Raw genomic sequence first — 23,749 nt, 5'->3', positions numbered from 1 at the left:
AAAATAGTTCTTACCTAATTCATAGAGATGCCCATCTACATGAACTAATGCAATAAAATGAAGATCTACTTTTTCATCTATATTTGGTGCCTGGAATAGGAGGGGAAAATACATATTATATATATTAGTAGTCAAACAAATCAATCAACTACATGTAAACACATACAAATAATATCAAATGACATGAAAAAATATTTATCCAATATAATTCAAGGCTTAATCTTTGATATAGTGGACAGAGTGAACATGCCTACATTTATAACAAATGTGCTTGCCCATCAACAAGGAAAACACTGACTCAAGGCACACCTTTCTTAATCTCAATTGATTTTAACCTAAAGTTTTGTTCACTCTGGAAGCCCAGCACCTAGCACAACACCTGGTACATAGCAGGTATACAGTGTATACTTGCTGAATGAAATGAATGCATGAACTAATTTGTCTAATTTCTGAAATTTGAAATAATGAAGTTTTTAGAAGTTTAATAATAGCATAAACAGAGTTTAAAAAAACTCTTTGCAAGTTACATTTTAGGACATCAAGAAAGTGAGTTCTTCCCTTAATGATGTAACCTTAATCTCATTTTTTAAAAAATGCAATATAGACTTAGAATAAAATAAGTATTTTTATTCATCCTAGATTCAAAAGGTTTAAAAACGAAGAGAAGGGCTTCCCTGGTGGCGCAGTGGTTGAGAGTCCGCCTGCTGATGCAGGGGACGCGGGTTCGTGCCCTGGTCCGGGAAGATCTCACATGCTAGGCCCATGAGCCATGGCCGCTGAGCCTGCGTGTCTGGAGCCTGTGCTCCGCAGCGGGAGAGGCCACAGCAGTGAGAAGCCCGCGTACCGCAAAAAAAAAAAAAAAAACGAAGAGAAGCAGGAAAATAGCCCAAAAGATTAAAGGAGAAAAAGGGAACAAGTTAAAGTAACTTGAACAAGTTAAAGTAAAATTTAACTTAGCCTACAATTTTTCTCTTGTTTTCTCAGTGAACTATTTGATATTAAAACTATACCTAGGTTTTTTTAGCTTGCCAAATTCAATTTGCATGAGCAACTTGTGCTACATTTCTTAGACATTCAAATAACTTATGCAAGTCAATACATGATAAACTGGCACTGTTTACAATATATAGTAACTACACAGATAACACTAATATGTGTTAGCTATATACCAAATCTAAATGGTTTGAAATGAAATATAATCACTGTTAAATGTAAGTACAGATTTTAGAGGCAAAAGTTTTAAAGAGGCATAATCAAGTTATATCTCATATTATTTAATATCCAGTAAGTAACACAACAGTATCAACTCTAAAATTTCTATTTTTTCACCCTCAAGTAATTATATAATTTTAAGTTTTAAGTAATACGAAGTTTTCAGATGCAGAAATTGAAAGGAACAGAACAAACATTACTATCTTGGATTTACTGGATGCCTGTAAAGCATTTACAGATAGTGACTCATCTAACCTCATATTACTCTTCAGGGATTATTGCCCTCGAATTACGAATGGCAACAACGCAACATAAATTGCTGTGGCAAACTAGCTCTTCCTAAATTCAACTTAGAACTAAAGAATTTCACTGTTGGTAGGAATCACAGTTACGTAGTTTGACTGTTGCTCCAATGCTAGACTGCTGTCTATTGTAGCCCCATCTTGTGGTATCCCAGCAAACAACAGGGAACTGCCACTAGGTTTTCAGGCAGTCCATTCCATTTTGACAGTTTTGTTAGAATTATCCCTCATACTGAGGCAAAAAATGTTTCCCAATATTTTCCATCATCTTAAAAAAGTCTAATCCCTCTTGAACATGATATTTCTTCAAACACTTAAAGACAGTGATAACGAGTTCCCTGATTTTACTGGTCAGAGAATCAAAGATTTTAGTGATCACTCAATCCAATACCCCCATTTCCCCAATGACCAGAGAGAACCCAATTTTTCAAGGTTAAATCTAGGCAATTCAACAAACTATAAATTCAATTCTATAACAAGAACACTACAAAAAATTCCTTATCCAACTAGGAAAGGGGCTTGATTTACTTATTTTAAGATAATTCTCCAATAGGATATAAAGTATATTTAAAATCTTTTGAGCTACTATGTCTTTAAAATTATTACTTATTTTAACACCATCTCTTCTTAAGAATAATACCTCTAATAGCTTCTGGTTTTTACATTTTGTCAGTAAATACAACCATGCTAGAGATAAAAGTAATACAACCAGACCAGAGACCTGAATACGTACCCAACCCCTGTGAGCACTGGGTTTCTTATCTGTTTTGAGGTTTAAACGAAATGCATGAAACTACTTGTAAACTGTTAAGTGTCATATAAACATTATGTGTTATTATAATACTAAGACTACATTATTACAAATGTAAGAAGTCACTAAATCTAGTGACTCAAAATTGTGAGTCATTGTACCTTTTATCCAGAAGTACATACTAAAAATACAAAACGCCAAAGAGGGCATGAAAATCCTTCAAACTATTATAAATGCTCAAAATTTCTAAACCTTCCGCAAGACCTCAGCACCTATTACAAGCCTTTTCCTTTGGTCAACTTCAATTAGTCAGAGTCTGAAATCTATAATTATGCAATTGCTTAAACATTATTCCACTGAAAACAAGAACAATACATAAAAAGCAAATTCCAGGGCTTCCCTGGTGGCGCAGTGGTTGAGAGTCCGCCTGCTGATGCAGGGGACACGGGTTCATGCCCCGGTCCAGGAAGGTCCCACATGCTGCAGAGTGGCTGGGCTCGTGAGCCATGGCCGCAGTGCCTGCGCGTCGGGAGCCTGTGCCCCACAACAGGAGAGGCAACGACAGTGAGAGGCCCGCGTACCGCAAAAAAAAAAAAAAGCAAATTCCAGTATGTCTTCTGTTTCAAAAAGTGACCAATAACTAACAAAAGGCAAAAACCAGAAGCTACAGATTAATTTTTACCTACATTTTTATATCTTATTTTTTACAAAGTTTCTTAATTTAGAACATACTTATTACCTTGAAGGATTAAAAAAACGATGTGACAAATCAATTAGATAGAAATTAACTAAATGCTAAATAAAAATTTCAAATTATAAAAAACAGTTTAAAGTTAATTTATAATTGTGGCGCTAAATATATACCAGGCACTGTTCTAAGTGCTTTATAAGAATTGACCAATTAATTGTTATATAAACCATATGAGGTAGGTAATATAGTTATACCCATTGTACTCTCTAGAAAATTGAGGCACAGAAGTGTTAAGTAACATGCTCTGGGTCACAAAGCTAGTAAGTGATAGAATCTGGTTTCAAATCCAGGCAATGTCATTCTGGAATCCATGTTCTTAACCACTAGGCTATGAAAACACTTATGAAGCTATAAAGCAATGGAATTAACATGGGGAAAAGACCAATATTACATAAAAACATAAAACTGAGAATGCCAATTTGTATGACATGTTCACTTATATTTAGAATATTTTTTAAGTACAAAGGAATTTATTCCTATTTGGATTCAACTGTGCCCAAGTCAGAATTTAGAAAATTACGGTTTTACTCTGATCATCTAATTCACTTGCATCTCCTACTGTGCCAGCGTATGGCACAGCAGGGAAGCAATAAATATCAGATGGATAAATATGACAGACGCATGTTGTGACCCAATGAGGATAATGAAATAGAGAGACACCAGTTTGTTGATACCAGTTTGTGGACGAAAGCCTATTTTGATGACTATACTGATATTTGGTGGAAGCAGATGTTTAAGGAAAAGTGCCAAGACTCCACCTCATAGTTTGAGAATAGCTCTAGAAGAGTAAATAAGGGGAAGGAAAGAATGTCTGACACCAACTTTTAATTTTTTTAAGCATGAAAGTATGTGTAATCAGACTTCCTCTGGCTTCAAAAGTCACGATGATTTACTGAAGTGTCAAGTTTCTTATAAATGTGTGGCATACACCAAATCTTTCAGATGTAGCATTTCTAGGTAGGCTCTGCCAAGCTATATTCATTACCATTAATTTTCTAAAACATCAGAAAGAAAAGAACTATAGTTGCCATCCTGCATCTTATTTCAATTATGAGAATTATTAGAATTCCATCATCAACCTCAACATTTAAGGTAATTAGGTAATTAGCACAATTACAAGAACAAATGTACTTTTTAACAGTTTGCTAATATTATCAACTTAAAAAGGAGAAATTATAAAATTTGTGGGAAGTCTATATCAATTCACAAGGAGAAAAATCGTCACCTCCTACTTGAGAAAAGATCTTTAGAAACTGAATAGGCAGGGAAGATTGGATCAAGATTAAACCAAGTACCTGAGCCACCTCAGGGAATAAAATAGCTTAGATGAAACACCCTACACCATGGAGGCTTAGATTAAGGATAGAGTAAGTAAAATAACCCCAAAGCATGACAAGAGACTAAAGTCATGTTCAGAAACGTGAAAAAAAAATAAAGTAAGAGATGGCAAAGAACTCAGACAGTACACAGCATTTGTTGACCTGAGTCAACTAAATGAAATTGGAAAGATGAAGGGTAAGAGAATACATATTCACTTTAACAACTGACAGGAACTTAAACATTATCATGAATGTCGATCAGCACTCATCAAAAGGCAGGCACCTGTTGGTGTTATATGGAGTGGAAAGATGGATGTTCACCAAGGCACTGGTGAGAGTCAAGCTGGACTGCAAAACATAGAGGTATGCTTGCAGTCTTACTGGGGGAGAAAAAGCTAATGGTTGATGAACCAAGAGAAAAGCGCTTTGAAGACTGAAGAAGTTTAAGGGAAAAAATGGACTGCCCCTGTCACTGGAAGAAGAGATGGAAGATTGACTACACTTACAACAGAATGGAGACCCAAAGATGGTAGGCGTAAGAAGGGTCGCCAGCGACGAAGACGGAGAGATGGACTGGTAGCCTTTGCAGGGCCTACATGGTTACGTTTGGCCCAGGGCAGGGATGCATGGTGACACCATGATGAGGCCTTCGCTCTGCAGTGGCTAGAATGAGGCTGTGATGAGGATGGCGAAGAGGACTACATAATTAAAAAAGAGAACATTTTACTGAGACCACGTTACTGGGAGATCAGTTATTCTTAAAAGCACCATATGGTCATACTTGGATTTATATGGCCTAATATTTTTAATCAATCATAATTTAGAAAAGGATCGTAAATGAATATTAGTTAAAGGTACGTGAGGTGGAAATATATCACCAAAGTATCAGGTTATATTCCATAGCTTCTGTTAAGTGCACATCTAGACTACCCTCATTTGTATAGCGCAGACTCATGGAATTATTTAAAAGTCACTAAAGTGGAATTATTACATCAAACTGTTTTTTAAAAAAAAGAACACACACACACAGAAAACACGTAACACATACAAAACATACAAAGAATTATGTGTAAAAGAAAACTGTATGGTAACAGGCACTAGTAAAAAGAATTCCTTAGCAGTAATAAACACTAAGGAAAAAAACAACTTCAAAATATAGAGGAGTGAAACAAATCCCTCAGAAGCTGATGCCATGCATAAACTATCCTCTTACTTAGGTTGAAAAGTTAAATGGAAACTATCATGGATTATTAGCCATCTTTTAGTAAAAGAAAAAAAACGGTTAAAATATGTATCACTTATTTTGTGCCAGGCACTCTTTTAAGCACTTTACACGTATTAATTCATTTGGTCTCCCAGTAACCCATGAGATAGTTACTGTAATTACCTCCAGTTTACAAATAAGAAATCAGAGCACAGAGAGGTTAAGTAACATAACCCAGGTCACACTGCCAGGAAGCGGCAGGGCTGGGATTCAAATACAGGAAATCTAGTTCTAGAATCCAATGACCTTAATAACTGTGGTGTACAGCCTAAGTGGCCAAGAAAAAGATTTTAATACTAATTTATTAGACCAGATTCCAATGAGCAGAGGGGTAATCCTCTTAAAATTAGATTTTTGGGAGTCACATTTTCGAACACTATTGTACCACAAAAGGTGAACCTGACCTAAGAGTTTTCCACAAAATGCACATGCTAATAAACACTAACTTATTAATGGTAATCCAAATGATAATTTTACAATTGTCGCCTCCAATAAATAACACCAGCACATGAAACTGAGTTTAAAGCAGTATGATAAAATTATAATCACTAACAACCATAGTGAGAAGAAGTAAAAAAAAAAAATAGTGATATAAGTCCTTGCTTAGTGATAATGGATTTCACTAACCATGACCTATTTTCTTTAGGAAAATAAAGGGGTTTTCCTTGAATGATTTCTAAGACTCTTTCAACCCTGAAAATCCTATGATCCTACTTAGTACTTCTGATCTATGTAAGATAATACAATAACCTAAAATAAAGGGTTTTAAAAACATGTTTGTGAACAGTTTAGCTGCTCATAGTAAGAATCAATCAATTAGAAATACATAAATGAATCCTATACTTTGCTCTATATGGGAACAAAGGTGTATATAATAAAGTGTCTGCTCTCACATAGTCTAACATGTTTGTCATATTCAATCTGATTACATTTAAATAAGAGAAAGACAGAAGAGTGGGGAAGAGGAAAAGGAAAATGGATGGAGAAAGAAAATGGAGTAAAGGAAGAGAGGAAGAGATGACTAATGAGTAGTGGAGAAAACAAAAATTTTCTAAGAATCTAGGGAAGGAGAGATTACTAAACCAGAAGTAGAACTAAAGGCATACATTGAAAGAACATATAAGGTTTGGGCAGGCAAAATGGGAAAGGTATTCCTAGCAAAGAATTCAGCGTGAGAAAAAAGACAAAAATAGGAATGAGGATGACATGTTCAGAGGACTAGACTATCAGGTCTGGGATCTGACTTTACCCCTCCCATCTAAAAAGTTATCCCGTTACTTGTTCATAGGTGCTGGCAGAAGACATGAGACGCTGTGTCAGAGACAAAGGACTTTACTCATAGCCCAGCAAGGAGCACGATCGTCACTATGTTAGTGTCAGTTCACATGAGGGCAACACAGAGGGCCCAGATGGATGGCTGCACACACAATGGGCTGCATTATAGGAGAGGAACACTGGGCTTGGGGAAACTGATGTATTATAATAAGCAGTAAGCAAACTTGTCTTTGTTCTGGAGGCAGACATTACCTCATCCCTCACAGTGCTTACTGGGAGAAAAGTGATTTCTAACTTCAAATATGATGGCTCTCTTCTTCTGCCAGTTTTGAAGAATGTTTTTTAAAACTTAAAAAAAAAATTTCAAATTACAAAGAGTTACAAAAATAAAAAGAGTACAGGAAACACCTAGATTTACCTATGACATTTTATTCTGATTTGCTTTATCATCTGTACTTACACTCTCTTGCTCTCTTCCTGTCTCTCTACATAGTTGTTTTTTTTTTCTTCCTGAACCATTTGAGGATAAGTTATATATATCATGGTCCTTTACCCCTAAATACTTCAGTATTTCTTAAGACTAAGAAAATTCTCTTGGACTTCCCTGGTGGCACAGTGGTTAAGAATCCGTGAACCAGGGGCCTCCCTGGTGGCGCAGTGGTTAAGAATCCGCCTGCCAATGCAGGAGACACAGATTCAAGCCCTGGTCCGGGAAGATCTCACATGCCGCAGAGCAACTAAGCCTGCAAGCCACAACTACTGAGCGCGCATGCCACAACTACTGAAACCCGCGCATCTAAAACCCGTGCTTTGCAACAAGAGAAGCCACTGCAATGAGAAGCCCGTGCACTGCAAAGAAGAGTTGCCCCCGCTCACTGCAACTAGAGAAAGCCCGTGCACAGAAATGAAGACCCAATGCAGCCAAAAATAATTAATTAATTAAAAAAGAAAATTCTTTTATAACAGCAGTTATCACCTTCATAATTTCATATAGATATGGGCTGTGTTAGGATGTGTGTAGGTTGGATGTCACGTTAGACTTCTGTCTAACCTTCCATCCATATTTTAATTTTGTCAGTTGATCCATTCATGTCCTTTGTAGCATTTCCTCTCAGGATCTAATCTGGGAGCAGGTATTGAATTTTTTTGTCATGTCTCTTCAGTATCCTTTAACCTGGAGCATTTCCAACAGCCTTTTTCTTTTATGACATTAACACACAGTCCCCTTCCCCCATTTTTTAATATACAGTTTTTTTACATAAAAAAATCATGCTCTCTGTGAATACAGACATCTGTATTTCTTCCTTTCCAATCCATATGCCATTTCTTTCTTTTTCTCACCTTACTGCATTGGCTATAGGACCTCTAGAACAATAACGAATTTCGCTGATTTTCACTTTTAATTATTTCTTCCTTGTGCGTGCTTTAGGGATAATTTGCTCTTTTTTTTTTTTTTTTTTGCTACCTTTAGGTAAAAACTTAGATCACTGACTTGAAGCCTTTTTTCTTTTCTACTATAAGCATTTAGTGCTATAGATTTTTCTCTAACCCCTGCCTTTTCTTTTCTACTATAAGCATTTAATGTTACAGATTTTTCTCTAATCCCTGCTTTAGCTGCAACTTGTAAATTTGGATATATTTAATAATTTTTCATTCAATTCAAAATGTTTTCCAGAAGACAAATTTATGGTTACCAAAGGGGAAAGGGGGTTAGGGGAGGGATAAATTAGGAGTTCAGAATTGGCAGATACAAACTACTATATAAAAAATAGATAAAACACAATGTCCTACTGTATAGCACAGGGAACTATATTCAATATCCTGTAATAAACCATAATGGAAAAGAATATGAAAAAGAATATATATATATAACTGAATCACTTTTCTGTACACCAGAAACTAACACAGCATTGTAAATCAACTATACTTCAATTAAAAAAAATTTTTTTTAATGCTTTCTCATGTTCTCTGAGACTTCCTCTTTGATCCAACAAGCTATTTAGAAGTGTATTGTTTAATTTCTAAATATATGGGGATTTTCCAGATACTTTTTACTGTTATTAATTCTTAATTTAATTCCATTATAGTTAGAAAATATTCTTTGTATAATTTAAATTTAAAAAAATTTTTTTAAGATTTTCTGATCCATAATATGGTCTATCCATGAGCACTTAATCATTCTTTAGAACAATTTAAAAAACAAAATTTATTTTATATTTACCTTCACTTGTTCCATTTCCAGTGCTCACCAATTCTTTGTGTAGATTCAAGTTGTAATGCAGGTAAGCTTGTAATGAATTCTCTCAGTTTTTGTTTGTCTAAAAGACTTTATTTCTCCTTTATTTTTGAAAAATATTTTTGTTCCATTGAATTCATTTTAAAAACCTTTTTCTTCTTTTTTTTTTTTCTTTTTTTTTTCTTCTTTTTTTAAAAAAATATTTATTTATTTGGCTGCGCCAGGTCTTAGTTGCAGCACAAGGCATCTTCGTAGCAACGAAGGGATCCTGCGTGTGGGATCTTCGTTGAGGCATTGGGATCTTTAGTTGTGGCACACGGGATCCTTTAGTTGCAGCATGCAGGATCTTTAGTTGCAGCATGTGGGATCTGGTTCCCTGACCAAGGATCGAACCCGAGCCCCCTGCACTGGGAGCACGGAGTCTTAACCACTGGACCACGAAGGAAGTCTCTCTCTTTTCCTTCTGATTCTACCTGCACATATTAGATCATCTGAAATTGACCCACAGCTCTTGGGTGATCTAGGGGGGTTTGTGGGGTTTCTTCCCATGATTTTTTATTTTTGTGATTCAGATTGGGTAAATTTCTAGCAATTTATCTTCACATTTCCTGATTCTTTCCTCAACATTTGCAAGTCTACTGGCAAACCCATTAAAGGCATTCTTCACCTCTGGTACTGTGTTTTTAATTACTAGATTTCCATTCGATTCTTTCTTAGAGCTTCCAACTCTGTTGATATTCCCCACCTGTTGGTATCTGTTGTCTACCTTTTCTACTTGAGCCTTTAACATATTAATCACAGTTATTTTAAGTTGCATCTGACAGTTCCAACACCTGGATCATATCTGAGTTTGATTCTGTTGATTCCTTTGTCTTGTGACAGTGTGTTATTTTTCTTGTTTACTTCATCTTATAACTTTTGTTTAAAAGGCACACATCCTGTGTAGGAGCAGAGAGACTGAGACAAATGTATTTATGTCTGGGAATAGGCATGCCTCCTCTTCAGCTAGGGCTTTAGTGTGTGGAGTTGAGTCAATCTAGTTAGAAGTTGTGCTGTTTGGTTTGTTTTTGCTATGGTTATCCTCAGTAATCTACCAGCTTCAAATCTGCCTCGCATTACTGTGTGCTTAGGGTAGGAGCTGGGTTGCTGAATGCTTTCTTTTTCAACGTTCTTGTTCCACTCATAGCTTTAGGATTTTTCTCAGAGTCTATGCCTCACAGAAGGTCTCTCTTCGTGCTCTTGGCCTACCCCACACATTTGACACTTGTTTGTTGGTGCTGGCTGGTCTAATGGTGGGAAGGTGAAGGCATTCTTTGTTGACATGGTTCAGCCTCCATCATAAGTAGGTTGTTTGTACCTGGATATCAAGGACAAGGCTGTCCATGGGATCCTTCCCTCCTCCATTGATTTCTCTCATAGGAGTTTCCTATACCTCCCCTGAAGGGGTAGTTTTGTCTGTTCCCTTCTCCAGGGAGGGTTTTCTGTCCTAGCATTGTTAGGTTTTATTCCATAGGGGAGAAGAATCCAGGCCCTTCCCAAAGTAGAAGCTGCTTCCTCCCCCCAGGCCTGCACCTTGGGCCTCTCTCTTGCCTTGTCCCTAGTTTAAGCTTATAGGCACCCAGTGAGGTCTGTGGAGAGTGGATGTGAGCTCCCCTTTGGCACTGCTTACAGGGATTTTATAGTATCATACCAGCCTATACTTGACCTTTAGCAATTTGTTAAAATTTTTAACATTTTTTACAAGGAAAAAAAATCATATTCTTCACGCTGCTTTCACTTTCCATATATTTCGGGCATCTATCCACCTCAATAAGTATATATCTACATTATTTTTCACGACAACATATTATTCCTTACATAGATGCACCATAAACATATTATGGCATCTTTAGTTTGTTTCTAGTTTTCTACATTTATAAACTATGCTGTAGTAAATACATTCACACAGGTATCTTTATATGTTCATCAGTCAACAATAATAATAGCTAGCATTGAGTGCTTACTATTACATACCAAATGTTCTAAACTGTGGATGCTATAGAGTCTCACCATGATCGTACTAAGGTAGAAATTATGATCATTTCTATTTAAAGATGAAGATACAATTTTTGCCCAAACATTATCAGATTATCTATGGGTAATTTTAGCCCTCTTTTTGCTCATCATGTTTTCCATATATAAGAGGAAGGAATGAAAAAAAGAAAGGATATGTTCAAAAGCACACCCTCCTGAATGAGTTCCATATTCATGTGTGTGTGCATGTGTTTCTATTTGGCAACTGTTTTACAATATCAAATACAGGACAGTACGTTACTACATTATGACTGTCTTACTTGTAACTACCTTGTAATGCTCTTAGAAAAACCTTTTATCCACTATCATATTGCTAGTATACTAAGTATTGTTTTCCATAAGTAAATGAATATGTTGAGTTGTTAAACATTAGAACCAGTAATTCTAAATTTTTACTCTAGTCATGTTTATTTCTACCTCCTAAAGCTAAAGGAACACAAAATATACACATCTTTTCCAACTGTACAATTTGTAAAGATAATTTAATTCATAATATAGACATAACTGTGTACATCACATATATTTTCAATTCCAATGAAAGTTTATATGATAATTCAGGGAAGGACTTTCTTTTTTTTTTAACATCTTTATTGGAGTATAATTGCTTTACAATATTGTGTTAGTTTCAGGAAAGGACTTTCAAGTAATATTATTTTAAGAGATGAAAAGACTGATATGAAGAACATTACTATGGAATCTTAATATTCCTAGGCTTTCTCTTAGAATTACAAATGTTAAAGACAAATTCACCAACTTTTACAGTGTCATAATATTAGCTGCCGAAGTAACTAAGTTAGCTTTGCTTTCAAATATGAAAATTTAAACTGTGAGTAGAATCTTCAGAATAAATAGCCAATTTCCTTTCCATACTAACTGGAAAGGATCAAATATCTACAGCTTATTCTTGAGTCTTTCAGAAGATTTTAATAAAGAGCCCACTTTCTAGAGCATCTGAATAAAGAACTCACTTCCTCAGTTTTTCAGTTCTGGTAGAGGAATCCAAAGTTGTCAAAAGTTATGTATTTCATTAGAATTATTAATGACATCACTGTCTGCCAGGACATTAACACTGAACCCGTGCCCCCTCTGCTTACTGCGTGGGTCTGCAACGGTATAATCTGACTTCACATACACCACTGCAATATAACCTATCTCTTCATTACAGTTTTGAAAAAACCAGAACAGGCTTTTCAAAAACCCTAGGAATTAAATGATTTGCTCTTCAGAAAGTACTCTAAGGAGTTTAACAAATATTTTTTGCATAAAGGAATTAGGTATAGACATTCATTTTGAGATTTTTAAGCATTCTGATTCTGACTTAAATCCTCTTGAGTTAAAAAAAAAAAAAATACAGGGTGAGCCATTTGGACACAGCCCATGAGCATCAGAACAGTGTCGGGGTCTTTTAGAGGCACAAGGACTTATTTGACTTGCCCACAGTCATATAACTAGTGACTCTCAAAGCAAAGGCAGAACCCATGACTCCCGGCTCCAATTTCAGTGTTTTCATCTCACACAAAGCCACCCACCCATCAACTGTCAACTACCTAATTCATAGAGGCAAGCCTATTACTATCTCTAGCTGTATTCCCAAAACAATCAACAGTTCAAATTTTTCTATCTTCAAAGTTATAACTAGTTCAGAAAGAAACCAAAATACCTGGGTCCCAGAAGGCCAAATTACTTTTCCTTCACAGTTAATGTGTATGTCACTTTGTATATGAAAAAATGAGTCAATTACCCTTTAAACTGTTTAATAACCACAAAATTAGAAATGTCATGAAGCCTAAAAAAAAAATTTTCAAACCTTTAATAAAAAGGTGGAAAGAGGGGCTTCCCTGGTGGCGCAGTGGTTGAGAGTCTGCCTGCCAATGCAGGGGACACGGGTTCGAGCCCTGGTCTGGGAGGATCTCACGTGCTGTGGAGCAACTAGGCCCGTGAGCCACAAATACTGAGCCTGCGCATCTGGAGCCTGTGCTCCGCAACAAGAGAGGCCGCGATAGTGAGAGGCCAGCGCACCGCAATGAGGAGCGGCCCCTGCTTGCCGCAACTAGAGAAAGCCCTCGCACAGAAATGAAGACCCAACACAGCCAAAAATAAATAATTTTAAAAAAAAAGGTGGAAAGAGTGTGTCGGTCTAAAAAGCCAAATTACTTTTCCTTCAGTTAATATACATTCTCTGGGTGTACAAAAAATAGATTACTCTTTAGAGTACTTAATAATAACCAAAGAATTAGAAATGTTGTAAAGGCTAAAAAGAAATGATACAGACCTTTTAACAAAGGGGGCAGAGGGTCAGACTAGTATTACTTCTTTATTAAGAAATCAAGTGTTTGGTAGTTTACCCTAAGTGCTTAAATCTAAATTATTCTAAAATGTTAAAATAAAGCAAGTAGATTTTGGCTTACACCCAAAATGTTTTCCCATCTAAAAGGGCATCCTGTTACTAAGAAAAATATCATTATAACCATGTAATTTCCTAAATATAAAGGGATCATTGGCTGGTAGGAACTTAAAATAATTACTGTTTTCCAAAATACAGATAACATAATTACCAAAAGACTGTGGCTGTTTATGGGTAAGACTTTATGTTTAATATAAGGAAAAATCTACTGTTGACTAAGAGCTTGTTTGTTTTAGCAATTTTTATTTATCTATACATTTTGTTGCCTTAAGAGCATGGACAGTACTTACTAGCTGTGTGACTTTGGACAAGTTAGTAACTTCTTTGTCTTCCAGTCTGTAAAATGGGATAACATCTATCTTAAGGAATTGAGAAGATTAGAGTAGGGTACACACAGTGCTTAGTATAATGCCTCCACATAAGATGCGTTCAGTAAATGGTAACCATCATTATAATAAGATGACAGACATACTTTTAAAAGCAGTGAGAATTTAAGAAGATGAGAATACTTGGCAATTGATAAGCATGTCAATTTCCATTGCATTCACCCATAAATGACACTTAAGAATAATCAAGACTGATACTGTAACACCCCAAAATGATTCTCAATGTTTCCAGCAACCCCAGGTATCTCATGGTGAGACTCTTTTGTCTTAAATACCTACAAAATCATTCCTTTTATTGACCTGCTGATAAAATATATACTTAATCATGACAATTAAATTTATTTCCAGAATAGGACATGTCCTTTCAAACTTCAGAGATACCACTGAGTCTAAAAAATGGCACATGGAAAGGAAAAAAATTAGGAATTTCTCTAGGGCTTCCAAATGCCATGAAAAGAAGTAAAATTATAAATGTAGGCATACATGCATGAGGATATGTACACATATATAAAACTTTAAAAGTTTAAAGTCAAAATTATAAATTAATTCCAAATGGACTCCTGTAGATTTGAATAAATTTCAGTATAATACATTGAATTACACTAAATTTGAGGTCCAAATTTAAAATAGGAAAGTAAAAACAGATTCATGCAAAAGATGCAAACTTTCCTACAAAGTATCCACGTTCAGTTGGCAAAGAAGTCAAAGTGAAACATGAGCTAGATACCGAAATACACAAAATACCACTATATATTCCATGGAAAATGGCAAATTTCTTCATTTTGCTCACCTAATAAATCAAGATACCCACAGATTTCTAGATATTCTTTAAACACTTTTTTCTCTTACTGGTTTCACAACTGTATTTTCTCACTTCCGTTAACAATTCTCCAAAATCCCTATTTAGATAATGACCTATATCTCTATACTTTACATTAAACTCAAGCTTACCATTGTTAAGCTGGCCAAAAACTAAGTCCCAGAAATTCTTTATTATTATTATTATTATTTTACAATTTGAGAGTAGCTCCAATAAGATTCTCATTGACTACAAACGAAAAGAATCTTAAATCTTAACCCTTTGTTTTGGAAAGTTGTGGTTAAAACAAAACAAACAGAAAAATCCACCATCCTCAAATATCATTACAACCTCAACTCTATTTTTATTGCTGGAGACATTTTTAGATAGAAGAATTACATCTAGTCAGGTCTGGAAGAGTCAACTGGTGAGTTCAATGTAAGAATTTACTTTAAAATAATAATAGTTATATATCTCCTTTTCCAAAACCCTGATATTGGAGAAAATAAGAAGAACAAGAAGATGATGCAGAAAGAATAAAAAACAGACTATTTTGATTCATTTAGGACAAAATATTTGTTAACCTAAGAAAGGGAAAAAAGTGTAAACAGGACAGAGTAATAACTACATTCTGACCCTTTCAACAACTAATTTAATCCATTTAACCATCATTCATTTTCAAGTGATATTAGATAAAGAAGAACTGATTACATGTAAGGAGACACAATATCACTGCTTGAAAACAAAGGATCAAAAAAAGAACCATTTCAATAATATTTCCCCCACTATGACTAAGCCTAAATTGTACTTCCTTCAAACTCAGCTCTCCCATTCAACTCCACACATACGCTTTAAACCAGCTTCTATTCAGGGAATGATATACAGAAAAAATGATAACAGGAGGAGAGAAAAAGGCAAAAGTGTAAGGAGTTAGGACAGAAGTTCCAGAGCATTTCTCAGTTTTAAGAATGACATAAAATGAAGTTGCCCCAAAAGGATTTCCCTTACATCTTGTTGGAATGGAATAGAGAAAATAGGATATGGAAAATAAATGGAAAACAAAAAGAAAGATCAGAAAGATGCAATTTCAGATTTCTTGACAAAACTGGACTATACAGCTTAAAATGCATGGTACTTGCATCTGAGTTTCATTTACAGTTCCCATCTGATTCTCCCAAAACAATCGGGACCTTAAATTGTACATTCTATAAGAACTAAGTTTCTTCCTAATATCTTCCGTTTCTTTCAGAGCCAAGGAAAGAAGAAAATAAATCCCTAAAGAAGGAAAATAAATGTGAGAGCATCTTAACTCCTTGTAATTCTAACATAATCAAAATAATGAAAAACTATACTTCAGAGTAAAATGAAGCCATGCAAACTATACTTATACAACTAATAAAGATAAAACTTGACACTATTTCCTCCTCCATCACTGACATTCTGCACTGATTGGGCCAAAAAAGCCAACCAGACACATACATATACATACACACATACACAATTTATTTAAAATTGTGTATACATATACATGAACACATACTTGAAATCAGAACTTACCCACTGCTTTCCCAATAGTCAGAAACACCTTCTCTTATAGGACAACACTAACCAAAGTAGATTACACATTTCACTTGTAAATTAATTTCATGATTGAAATTCATTTCATAAACTTTTACAACAGATCTTTGAATGGTCTTAGCAATCAACCACATTATTTCCCTCTATCAAACAAGCCAAAATTTAAAAATAGAATTCAACACCGGCAATGGCTATTTTTGAAGCTATCTCCATTGAAGTAAGAGATCCTCGAAGACACAAACTGCATCTTATTTATCTCTGTATATATAGTTCCTAGCACCATACCTGGCACAGTAGGTGCTCAAACAGATTACTAGGTTAATCAAATGAAAGACAGACAATAATTTCATATTATGTAACAAGAACTTGAAAAATGTTCATCCCTTTGACTCAAGGTAATTCTACCTATAGGAAATGATCTTAAAGAAAGAACCTAGAATGAATATATGAATAAACAAAGATATTCAATGAAGTTATGCGTTTAACTTGAAAAACTGAAAACAATCTAAATATCAAAAGTTAAGGTTACTGGAAAGTAAATTATGGTTCATTCACATTAGAGTACAGTGCCATATGGAATTATTTATAAAGAGGTTTTGATGAAGAAAATACTCATGATAAAATATTAAGAAAAAAATCCCACAAAAATGTTTGATTTCGACTGTTCTAAAATTAGCTAAAAAAAGATCTGAAGTTAAAAAAAAAAAACCATAACTACTAAAAGCATTTTTTGCTACATTTTCCATACTGGCATGTTTGTTTAATACATACATAGAACAATTGTGTCAGTTTCTATTATTCTTCATTATTACTATAAATTTGTATGGAGGTTCCTGAGCAATATAATAAATTTATTCTTTTTGTAAAAAGTTAAATAAACAATAAATCATCAGGAGATCTCTACTCATATCTGGGATGGCTCCTAAATTAATATGGGCAAATCACAAACTTTAGAAATGGCTTTTTAGATAAGTATTGATGAAGTAAAACTAGAGTCTGAAGGCAAATAAAATATTCTTTTGGATTTTTCTTTTCTTGCCTTTACGTTTGATTTGCATACTGTTTCCATTATTGTATCACTGTATTTGTTCACAATTTAAAAAAACACTTTTAATTTAATTTCCTTATATCCCATTGTTGTTCTTCTATCTTCCCAAACTTAAGTGAAACATGAAAGCAGTAACTTTCAGCGTAGGTTAATGAAGCATAAGTGAGGTGAGGCTACCGTCCAAATTTCTGGATTAGCCAGAGTCGGCCAGACAATCATGGTGGAATTCAGAACATACAAGTAAACAACTACTCTTTCGCTGCATTTACGGCCAATCTTCTAAAGAGGCTACTGTGTTTTGGTGGCTCATCTTACTGATCTCTCATTTAGTCTACAGGTCTCTGCATGCAATAAGGCTCCTGCCTACTCCATTCCCATGAAAGCATTCTGACAGAGAGTATCAATGATGTCAGCTGTTATTACAGTTATTACTGGCTCCTCTTCTTCCACCCACTCCTTTAACACCTATGTGCCCCAGGGATTCATTGTGGTTCACCACTATTCTCCCTCTGTAGAATTCTCAAGGTTCTAACTACTCTCCGACCAAATACAAAACTCCAGATATCGCCCTAGAGCTTTAGACTCCATATCCAACTTCTACACAGATGACCCATTACTCACCTTAAACTCAATACGCCGAACACTAAACATACCATCTTTGGTGGCTCCCCATTGTTTATAAAATTCAAGCCACCCCTTGATCTGGCTTCACCCTATTGCTTCAGCTCATCCTCTGCCATTCATATTCATTTTTCTGAAAGCCTGGTAAAACAAAATCACCACCTAGTATTTACTGAGGGCCCATTAAATACCAGGCACTATTTTAAGCACTTTATATGATTAACTCATTAATCTTCACAGCAATCCCATAAGGTAGATGCTATTCTTTTCATTTTATGCTAAGGAAAGTACCTTGCCTAAGCTACTAAATAGTAGAGTCAGTATACAAACCTACATCCTGTGCTCCTTACTTTTATACTATGCACTTTTTCATAAATGCCTATATACTGTCCAATGCCAAGCACTGTCCTGGGGATTCAAGGTAAATATGACAAAAAAGAGCCACATCCTCATGGGACCCCTATTCTATGAAATAAATCGAATAAACAAACAAAAAAACATATTGTAGATTAAAAAATGCCCGGAAGAAAATAAAAAGGATTTTATAACAGAAAATTCACTGAGGTGGCCCTACTTAATGGTAATGAAAGAAAACCTCTCTGAAAAATGACTTTTAAGGTGAAACCTAAAGGATGAGAAGGTACCAACTATGTAAAGTGAAAGGGTATACCTGGACAAGAACTGGGCCTTTACGAAGCACAAAAATGGTACTGTGGACTGAACGATGTTCTCCAAATATTCATATACTGAAGCCCTAATCCCCAATGTGACTGTGTTTGGAGACAGAGCGTTTAAGAAGTAATTAAGATTAAATGAGGTCATAAGGATGGGCCCTAATCCAACAGGGCTGGTGTCCTTATAAGAAGAGGAAGAGACACTAGAGACTTCTCTCTCTCTGCAAGTGTACAAAGAAGAAAGGCCATGTGAGGACACAGTGAAAAGACACCCGTCTACAAGTGAGGAAGAGAGGCCTCACCAGAAACCAACCCTGATGGCACCCTGATATTGACTTCTAGCCTCCAGAACTGTGAGAAAATAAATTTCTGTTGTTTAAGTCATCCAGTTTGTGGTATTTTGCTATGGCAGCAAAACCAAACAAATACAAATGGGAAAGACTGAGGTGTGTCATAGGAACTGACAAAAAATAGTGTGCTGGAATACAGAGAGCAATGGAGATAATAATATGTCAAAGACTCTTTTAAGTCCACAGACGGTAGATGAACCAGAAATAAGATGATCGCAAAACCTGTCCCTGGTGCAGGAGTTTTAAGGTGGTTGATACTGAATTTGGAAATGTATGGTGTGGGTTTTTGTTCTCTCAGTGACTGGGAGTCACTAACATACAGTGGCTAGAATATAATAATCTATATTCCACCCTGGAATGCACAAAACAGCCCATACAGCAAAGAGCTGAACTCGTCCCAAAATGTTAATAGTGCCCTATTGAGGAACAGTGGCTAATAGTATGTTTGGTTTACTCAGGGAACTACAGAACACCAAGATTTAGCCTTTTTTGGTAGTTTTTACACCACTAAGGTTAGTTTTGAGCTAATTCTGGTGAATTAATAATTATGTGTTGTGCCTATGCACAAGGAATGGTGTTGCATACTCTGGGGCATACCCACAGGAATCGAACACCAATCCTAGGTCGAAGAGCCACAGTAAGGGAGATATGACACCACATTTCAGCAAATCTAAGGCACCGGTGGTTTTAAGATGCATCATTTTATGTACAACTAAAGAAGGTAATACCACCAAGTAAATTACAAAATCAACTGTAAGATACACCCTAATTTCAGAGCTGTTATGATGTTAAAAAATATACATCTTAAATAAATGAAAAAGAATATGAAAACAAATAGCTAAAATGCAAATAGTAGGAATCATATAAAATAAAAGAGTCTACATCGGGAAGGAGTTTAGATCTAGAGAAGAGATGTGAACATCATCTAAAAGGAGGTATTAAAAGCCATAATTTGGATAAAGGCCAAAAGGGAGGCAAGAGGAGGCACCATAAAGACAATTTTTTTAAGTAAACAGGTATTAAAGCATTTAACTGCTTTACTACAATTAACGGTTTTCATATTTTACAATAATTTCATGCTGATCTTCACCATCACTGCTAATTTTTTTTTTTTTTTTCGGTACGCGGGCCTCTCACTGTTGTGGCCTCTCCCGTTGTGGAGCACAAGCTCCGGACGCGCAGGCTCAGCGGCCATGGCTCATGGGCCCAGCCGCTCCACGGCATGTGGGATCTTCCCAGACTGGGGCACGAACCCGTGTCCCCTGCATCGGCAGGCAGACTTTCAACCACTGCGCCACCAGGGAAGCCCATCACTGCTAATTTTAACACTACAAATTTGTAAACAAAAAAAAGCAAAACATAGTGAAGATTAAGAACATGCTCAAGATCGTAAAAAGCAATACAAAAAACAGATCATCCCATTCATTTCCAATATGGTGTTGAAACCACTTAGACATGCCACTGTGTGTGTGCGCGTTTGTTATGTAAACTTAGTCAAAAAGCAATGGTACACACATCTGAAAGCAGAACCTGAGAGCAACCAAGAAAGTATGATACAATTACATGGAGAATTAATGTTTAAATTCCTAAGTGGTTTTATTATAAACATTCACAGTTACCAGTCAGAGCTATGAAAAACTGCAGTTATATCATAGTATCAAATTGTTTTCTCCTTAAAAAAAAATTTTTGAAGATAGTGGGAATATTTAAGTTCAATACTTTTAAATCAGTATTTTTTCAAGTTTTTTTTTTTTTTTTTTTTTTGTGGTACTCAGGCCTCTCACTGTTGTAGCCTCTCCCGCTGCGCAGCACAGGCTCCGGATGCGCAGGCTCAGCGGCCATGGCTCACGGGTCCAGCCGCTCCGCGGCATGTGGGATCTTCCCGGACCGGGGCACGAACCCGTGTCCCCTGCATCGGCAGGCGGACTCTCAACCACTGTGCCACCAGGGAAGCCCTCTTTCAAGTATTTTTAAAGCATAAAGGCAATGTCACCTTTGTACATGAAAAAGTATGGTTGCAAGTCACGCATAGGATAAGAAAGAAGAAAATCTATAATTCTCTGGTATTAACACTTAAATGTGTTATAAATACACCAAATGATTTTAATTAAATTCTATTCATTTTGACTGAAATACCTTCTGACAAACTTCCCCCAAGAGTGGGAGGGTGAGGTTTGAGGGAGGAAAAAGGAGAAATGGAGGGAGGGAATCCCTCATGAAAAAGAGAATGAAAAAAGAGACAAGAGAAGGAGAGGAGAGGTGACTGATCTGAAGAAATAACTAGCTAACAGAGTAAAGATGGTGAAGACCATCACATTGCCCCAGAACAGATTTCCTGAGTAAAGAGAATGTTACAGCTTTTTGCTAGAAGCTGAGCATGATAAAGGCTCTTGAAAACCATACTGGCTATCTACCTTTACTACAGGGCAGGTACTTTTCTCAAAATACTTGCAAGTCAAAGGAACCTGATGGGGAACACGAAGACCACCCGTCAGCCAAAGCAAACAACACACAATCTGCAATCTGTCTAAATGATTAGACAAACTGAGATGGCTGTTATCAAAGTGCATATTAACAGTTTGTCAAAACATGTTCTTGGGCTACTTTATGACTACTTTTACGTAAGCAAATTCCCTCAAAGGGAAAAAAGTCCCAATAATTTTCTACAACTACATGTCATACAATAGAACTGTGGTTAAATTTAAAAGTGGCAGGAAAAGTTTTGAAAAATGTGAAATACCTCAGTCTGACCTTCATGGGCACTGGTCTCATGAGTAACTCGAATGGCCTGTAATAAGAATATAAAGTATTAACAGGAACAAATGACTATATCCAACTTTTTAAATGAAAACAACAACGCTAAATTTTAACATCTAAAGCCTTGTTAAGAAACAAATTGGAGGAGATTTTTGGAACCGTTTAACACTGAATATTTAAGAATGATTTCTGAGTAAGCAAATGAATTGCTGTGCTTTCCAACCCTCAAATCTCTGAAACTTTAGGAAACTGAGTATCTGCTTATTTGTAATTGCCAGGGGTAAGTGGGAGTCATTTACCTTATTTAATTGCTGGAACTAACATTTAACACTTTATTCAACTGAGACTAGAATAAAGTAAGCATCTCACAGATAGAGACTGAAGAAGCCTAGCTCATCTGTTTCTCCAGGTTACATGCTATTCTGCAGCTCTGGCTGTATTTATGCTTAATCATGCAGCTTCAGTCAGCACTTTAGAAATGTGGAGCAAAAGGCATGCATTTAAGAGAAGCTAGAGATTTTAGGTTCCTGAACTTAAAAAAAAAAAAAAAATGCTCTTATAATAGGCACTATTAACAAAGATGAAGAGAAACAGTCAAAGTAAACTACGGGTGAAAGTACCTTTATGAATGGCAATTCGGCAATAAGTATCAAAGCTTTAAAAATATGCAAACTATTTCGTCCAGCAATTTCTCTTCTAGGAGTTTATATATTTACATATAACTGTACATAATTATATATCACTAATGATATTTGCAAAGACTTAGCTACAATGATATACCTTGTAGTATTTTTTCAAATGGTGAAAAAAAGGGAAAAACATTAAATTTCTGACAATAATTTATTGGTTAAATAAAATACTACACTATGGAAAGCTAGGCAGCCATTAAATGATGTCAAATATATACTTACTGGTATGTAATATGTTTGTGATAAGTTACATGAAAAAAGCAAGTTATAAAACAGTATTACAGTGTGATCAAATTTTTGTTTTAAAATATTGTGCATACAATTATATATTCCCTATTAAAAGTATAAATGGTGGCTACCTCTCATTGGTGGGATTACTGGTGACTTTTATGTTGTTCATTTTATTTTTATGTAAAATAAAGACGTTTTATGAGATCAGCAGGTTTTTTAAAGAAAATACAACTTAAAATAATCAAAGTATATTAGAATGCTAAATCAAGTCAATGGATTTATTGGGCACAAACTCTGCCTAACACATTGTTCTAGCCAAATAATTTGTACACTATACTGTTTCTAATTTCAAAGAACTTACAATTTACTTAATGTCATTAAAAGGTAAAAAGCCTTCAAAAGAAAAATAGATTTCAAATAGAATAAAATGTAAATTCCAATCTAAATTCTATGAAAAGGTACAATCATTTAAAACGTCTTAGACTATGTGGCCTGTGTCCTCACACATGCAAAAATATTACACTGATAAAATAGCTAGAGAATATTCTAACATCTACCTTTAAACCTTTGTTTTTTCCATTGGTCTTCAGCCTTGTTCCAAATTCCCAGTGAAAGACACACAGGGTATTGCCAAGCATATATTTATTATAGGGAGGGAATGGTAAGGAACAGTCAATCATAAGATATTTTATAAATTGTTAAATCAAATTGCCTTTTTTCTCTCATTCAGCTCTGGACATAGAAAAGAAGTGGCAATTTATCAACATTTATGGATATTTCAGATAATGTTACAAAAGTACAAAAGGCCTGTTTTAATGGATACAACAAAAATCCATAATTGCATAATATACGGTTTCAAGACAAACCCCCCAAGAGAATCTACAATCCCAGAGAATTTTGCCCACACATGAGATCAAGACAGAAAAAGGTACCGACATCATAGTTCTCCAGGTATCTGGCTCGTTCTTCAGGGCTCATTGATGCAGACTCCTCCAGGAATTTTTTCAAGGTTGATCCAGATTCTGAGAA

General features: G+C 35.5%; 1 protein-coding gene across 1 annotated transcript in view; it reads right to left on the bottom strand.

Moving 5' to 3' along the window:
- Positions 1–23,749, bottom strand: part of UCHL3 (ubiquitin C-terminal hydrolase L3) — a 44,215-nt gene that overhangs the window by 5,589 nt on the left and 14,877 nt on the right. The window contains exons 5-7 of the mRNA XM_024753915.1: positions 23,657–23,742; positions 21,784–21,831; positions 15–90 (exon numbers count right to left, since the gene is read on the bottom strand). Of these exons, the coding sequence (XP_024609683.1) occupies positions 15–90; positions 21,784–21,831; positions 23,657–23,742 (210 nt within the window). The remainder of the gene's footprint in view (positions 1–14; positions 91–21,783; positions 21,832–23,656; positions 23,743–23,749) is intronic.

This window comes from Neophocaena asiaeorientalis, unplaced genomic scaffold (assembly GCF_003031525.2).
Source record: "Neophocaena asiaeorientalis asiaeorientalis breed wild unplaced genomic scaffold, Neophocaena_asiaeorientalis_V1.1 scaffold212, whole genome shotgun sequence".
In the NCBI taxonomy this organism is placed as follows: Eukaryota; Metazoa; Chordata; class Mammalia; order Artiodactyla; family Phocoenidae; genus Neophocaena; species Neophocaena asiaeorientalis.
This window is presented reverse-complemented; position numbering and strand designations above follow the sequence as displayed.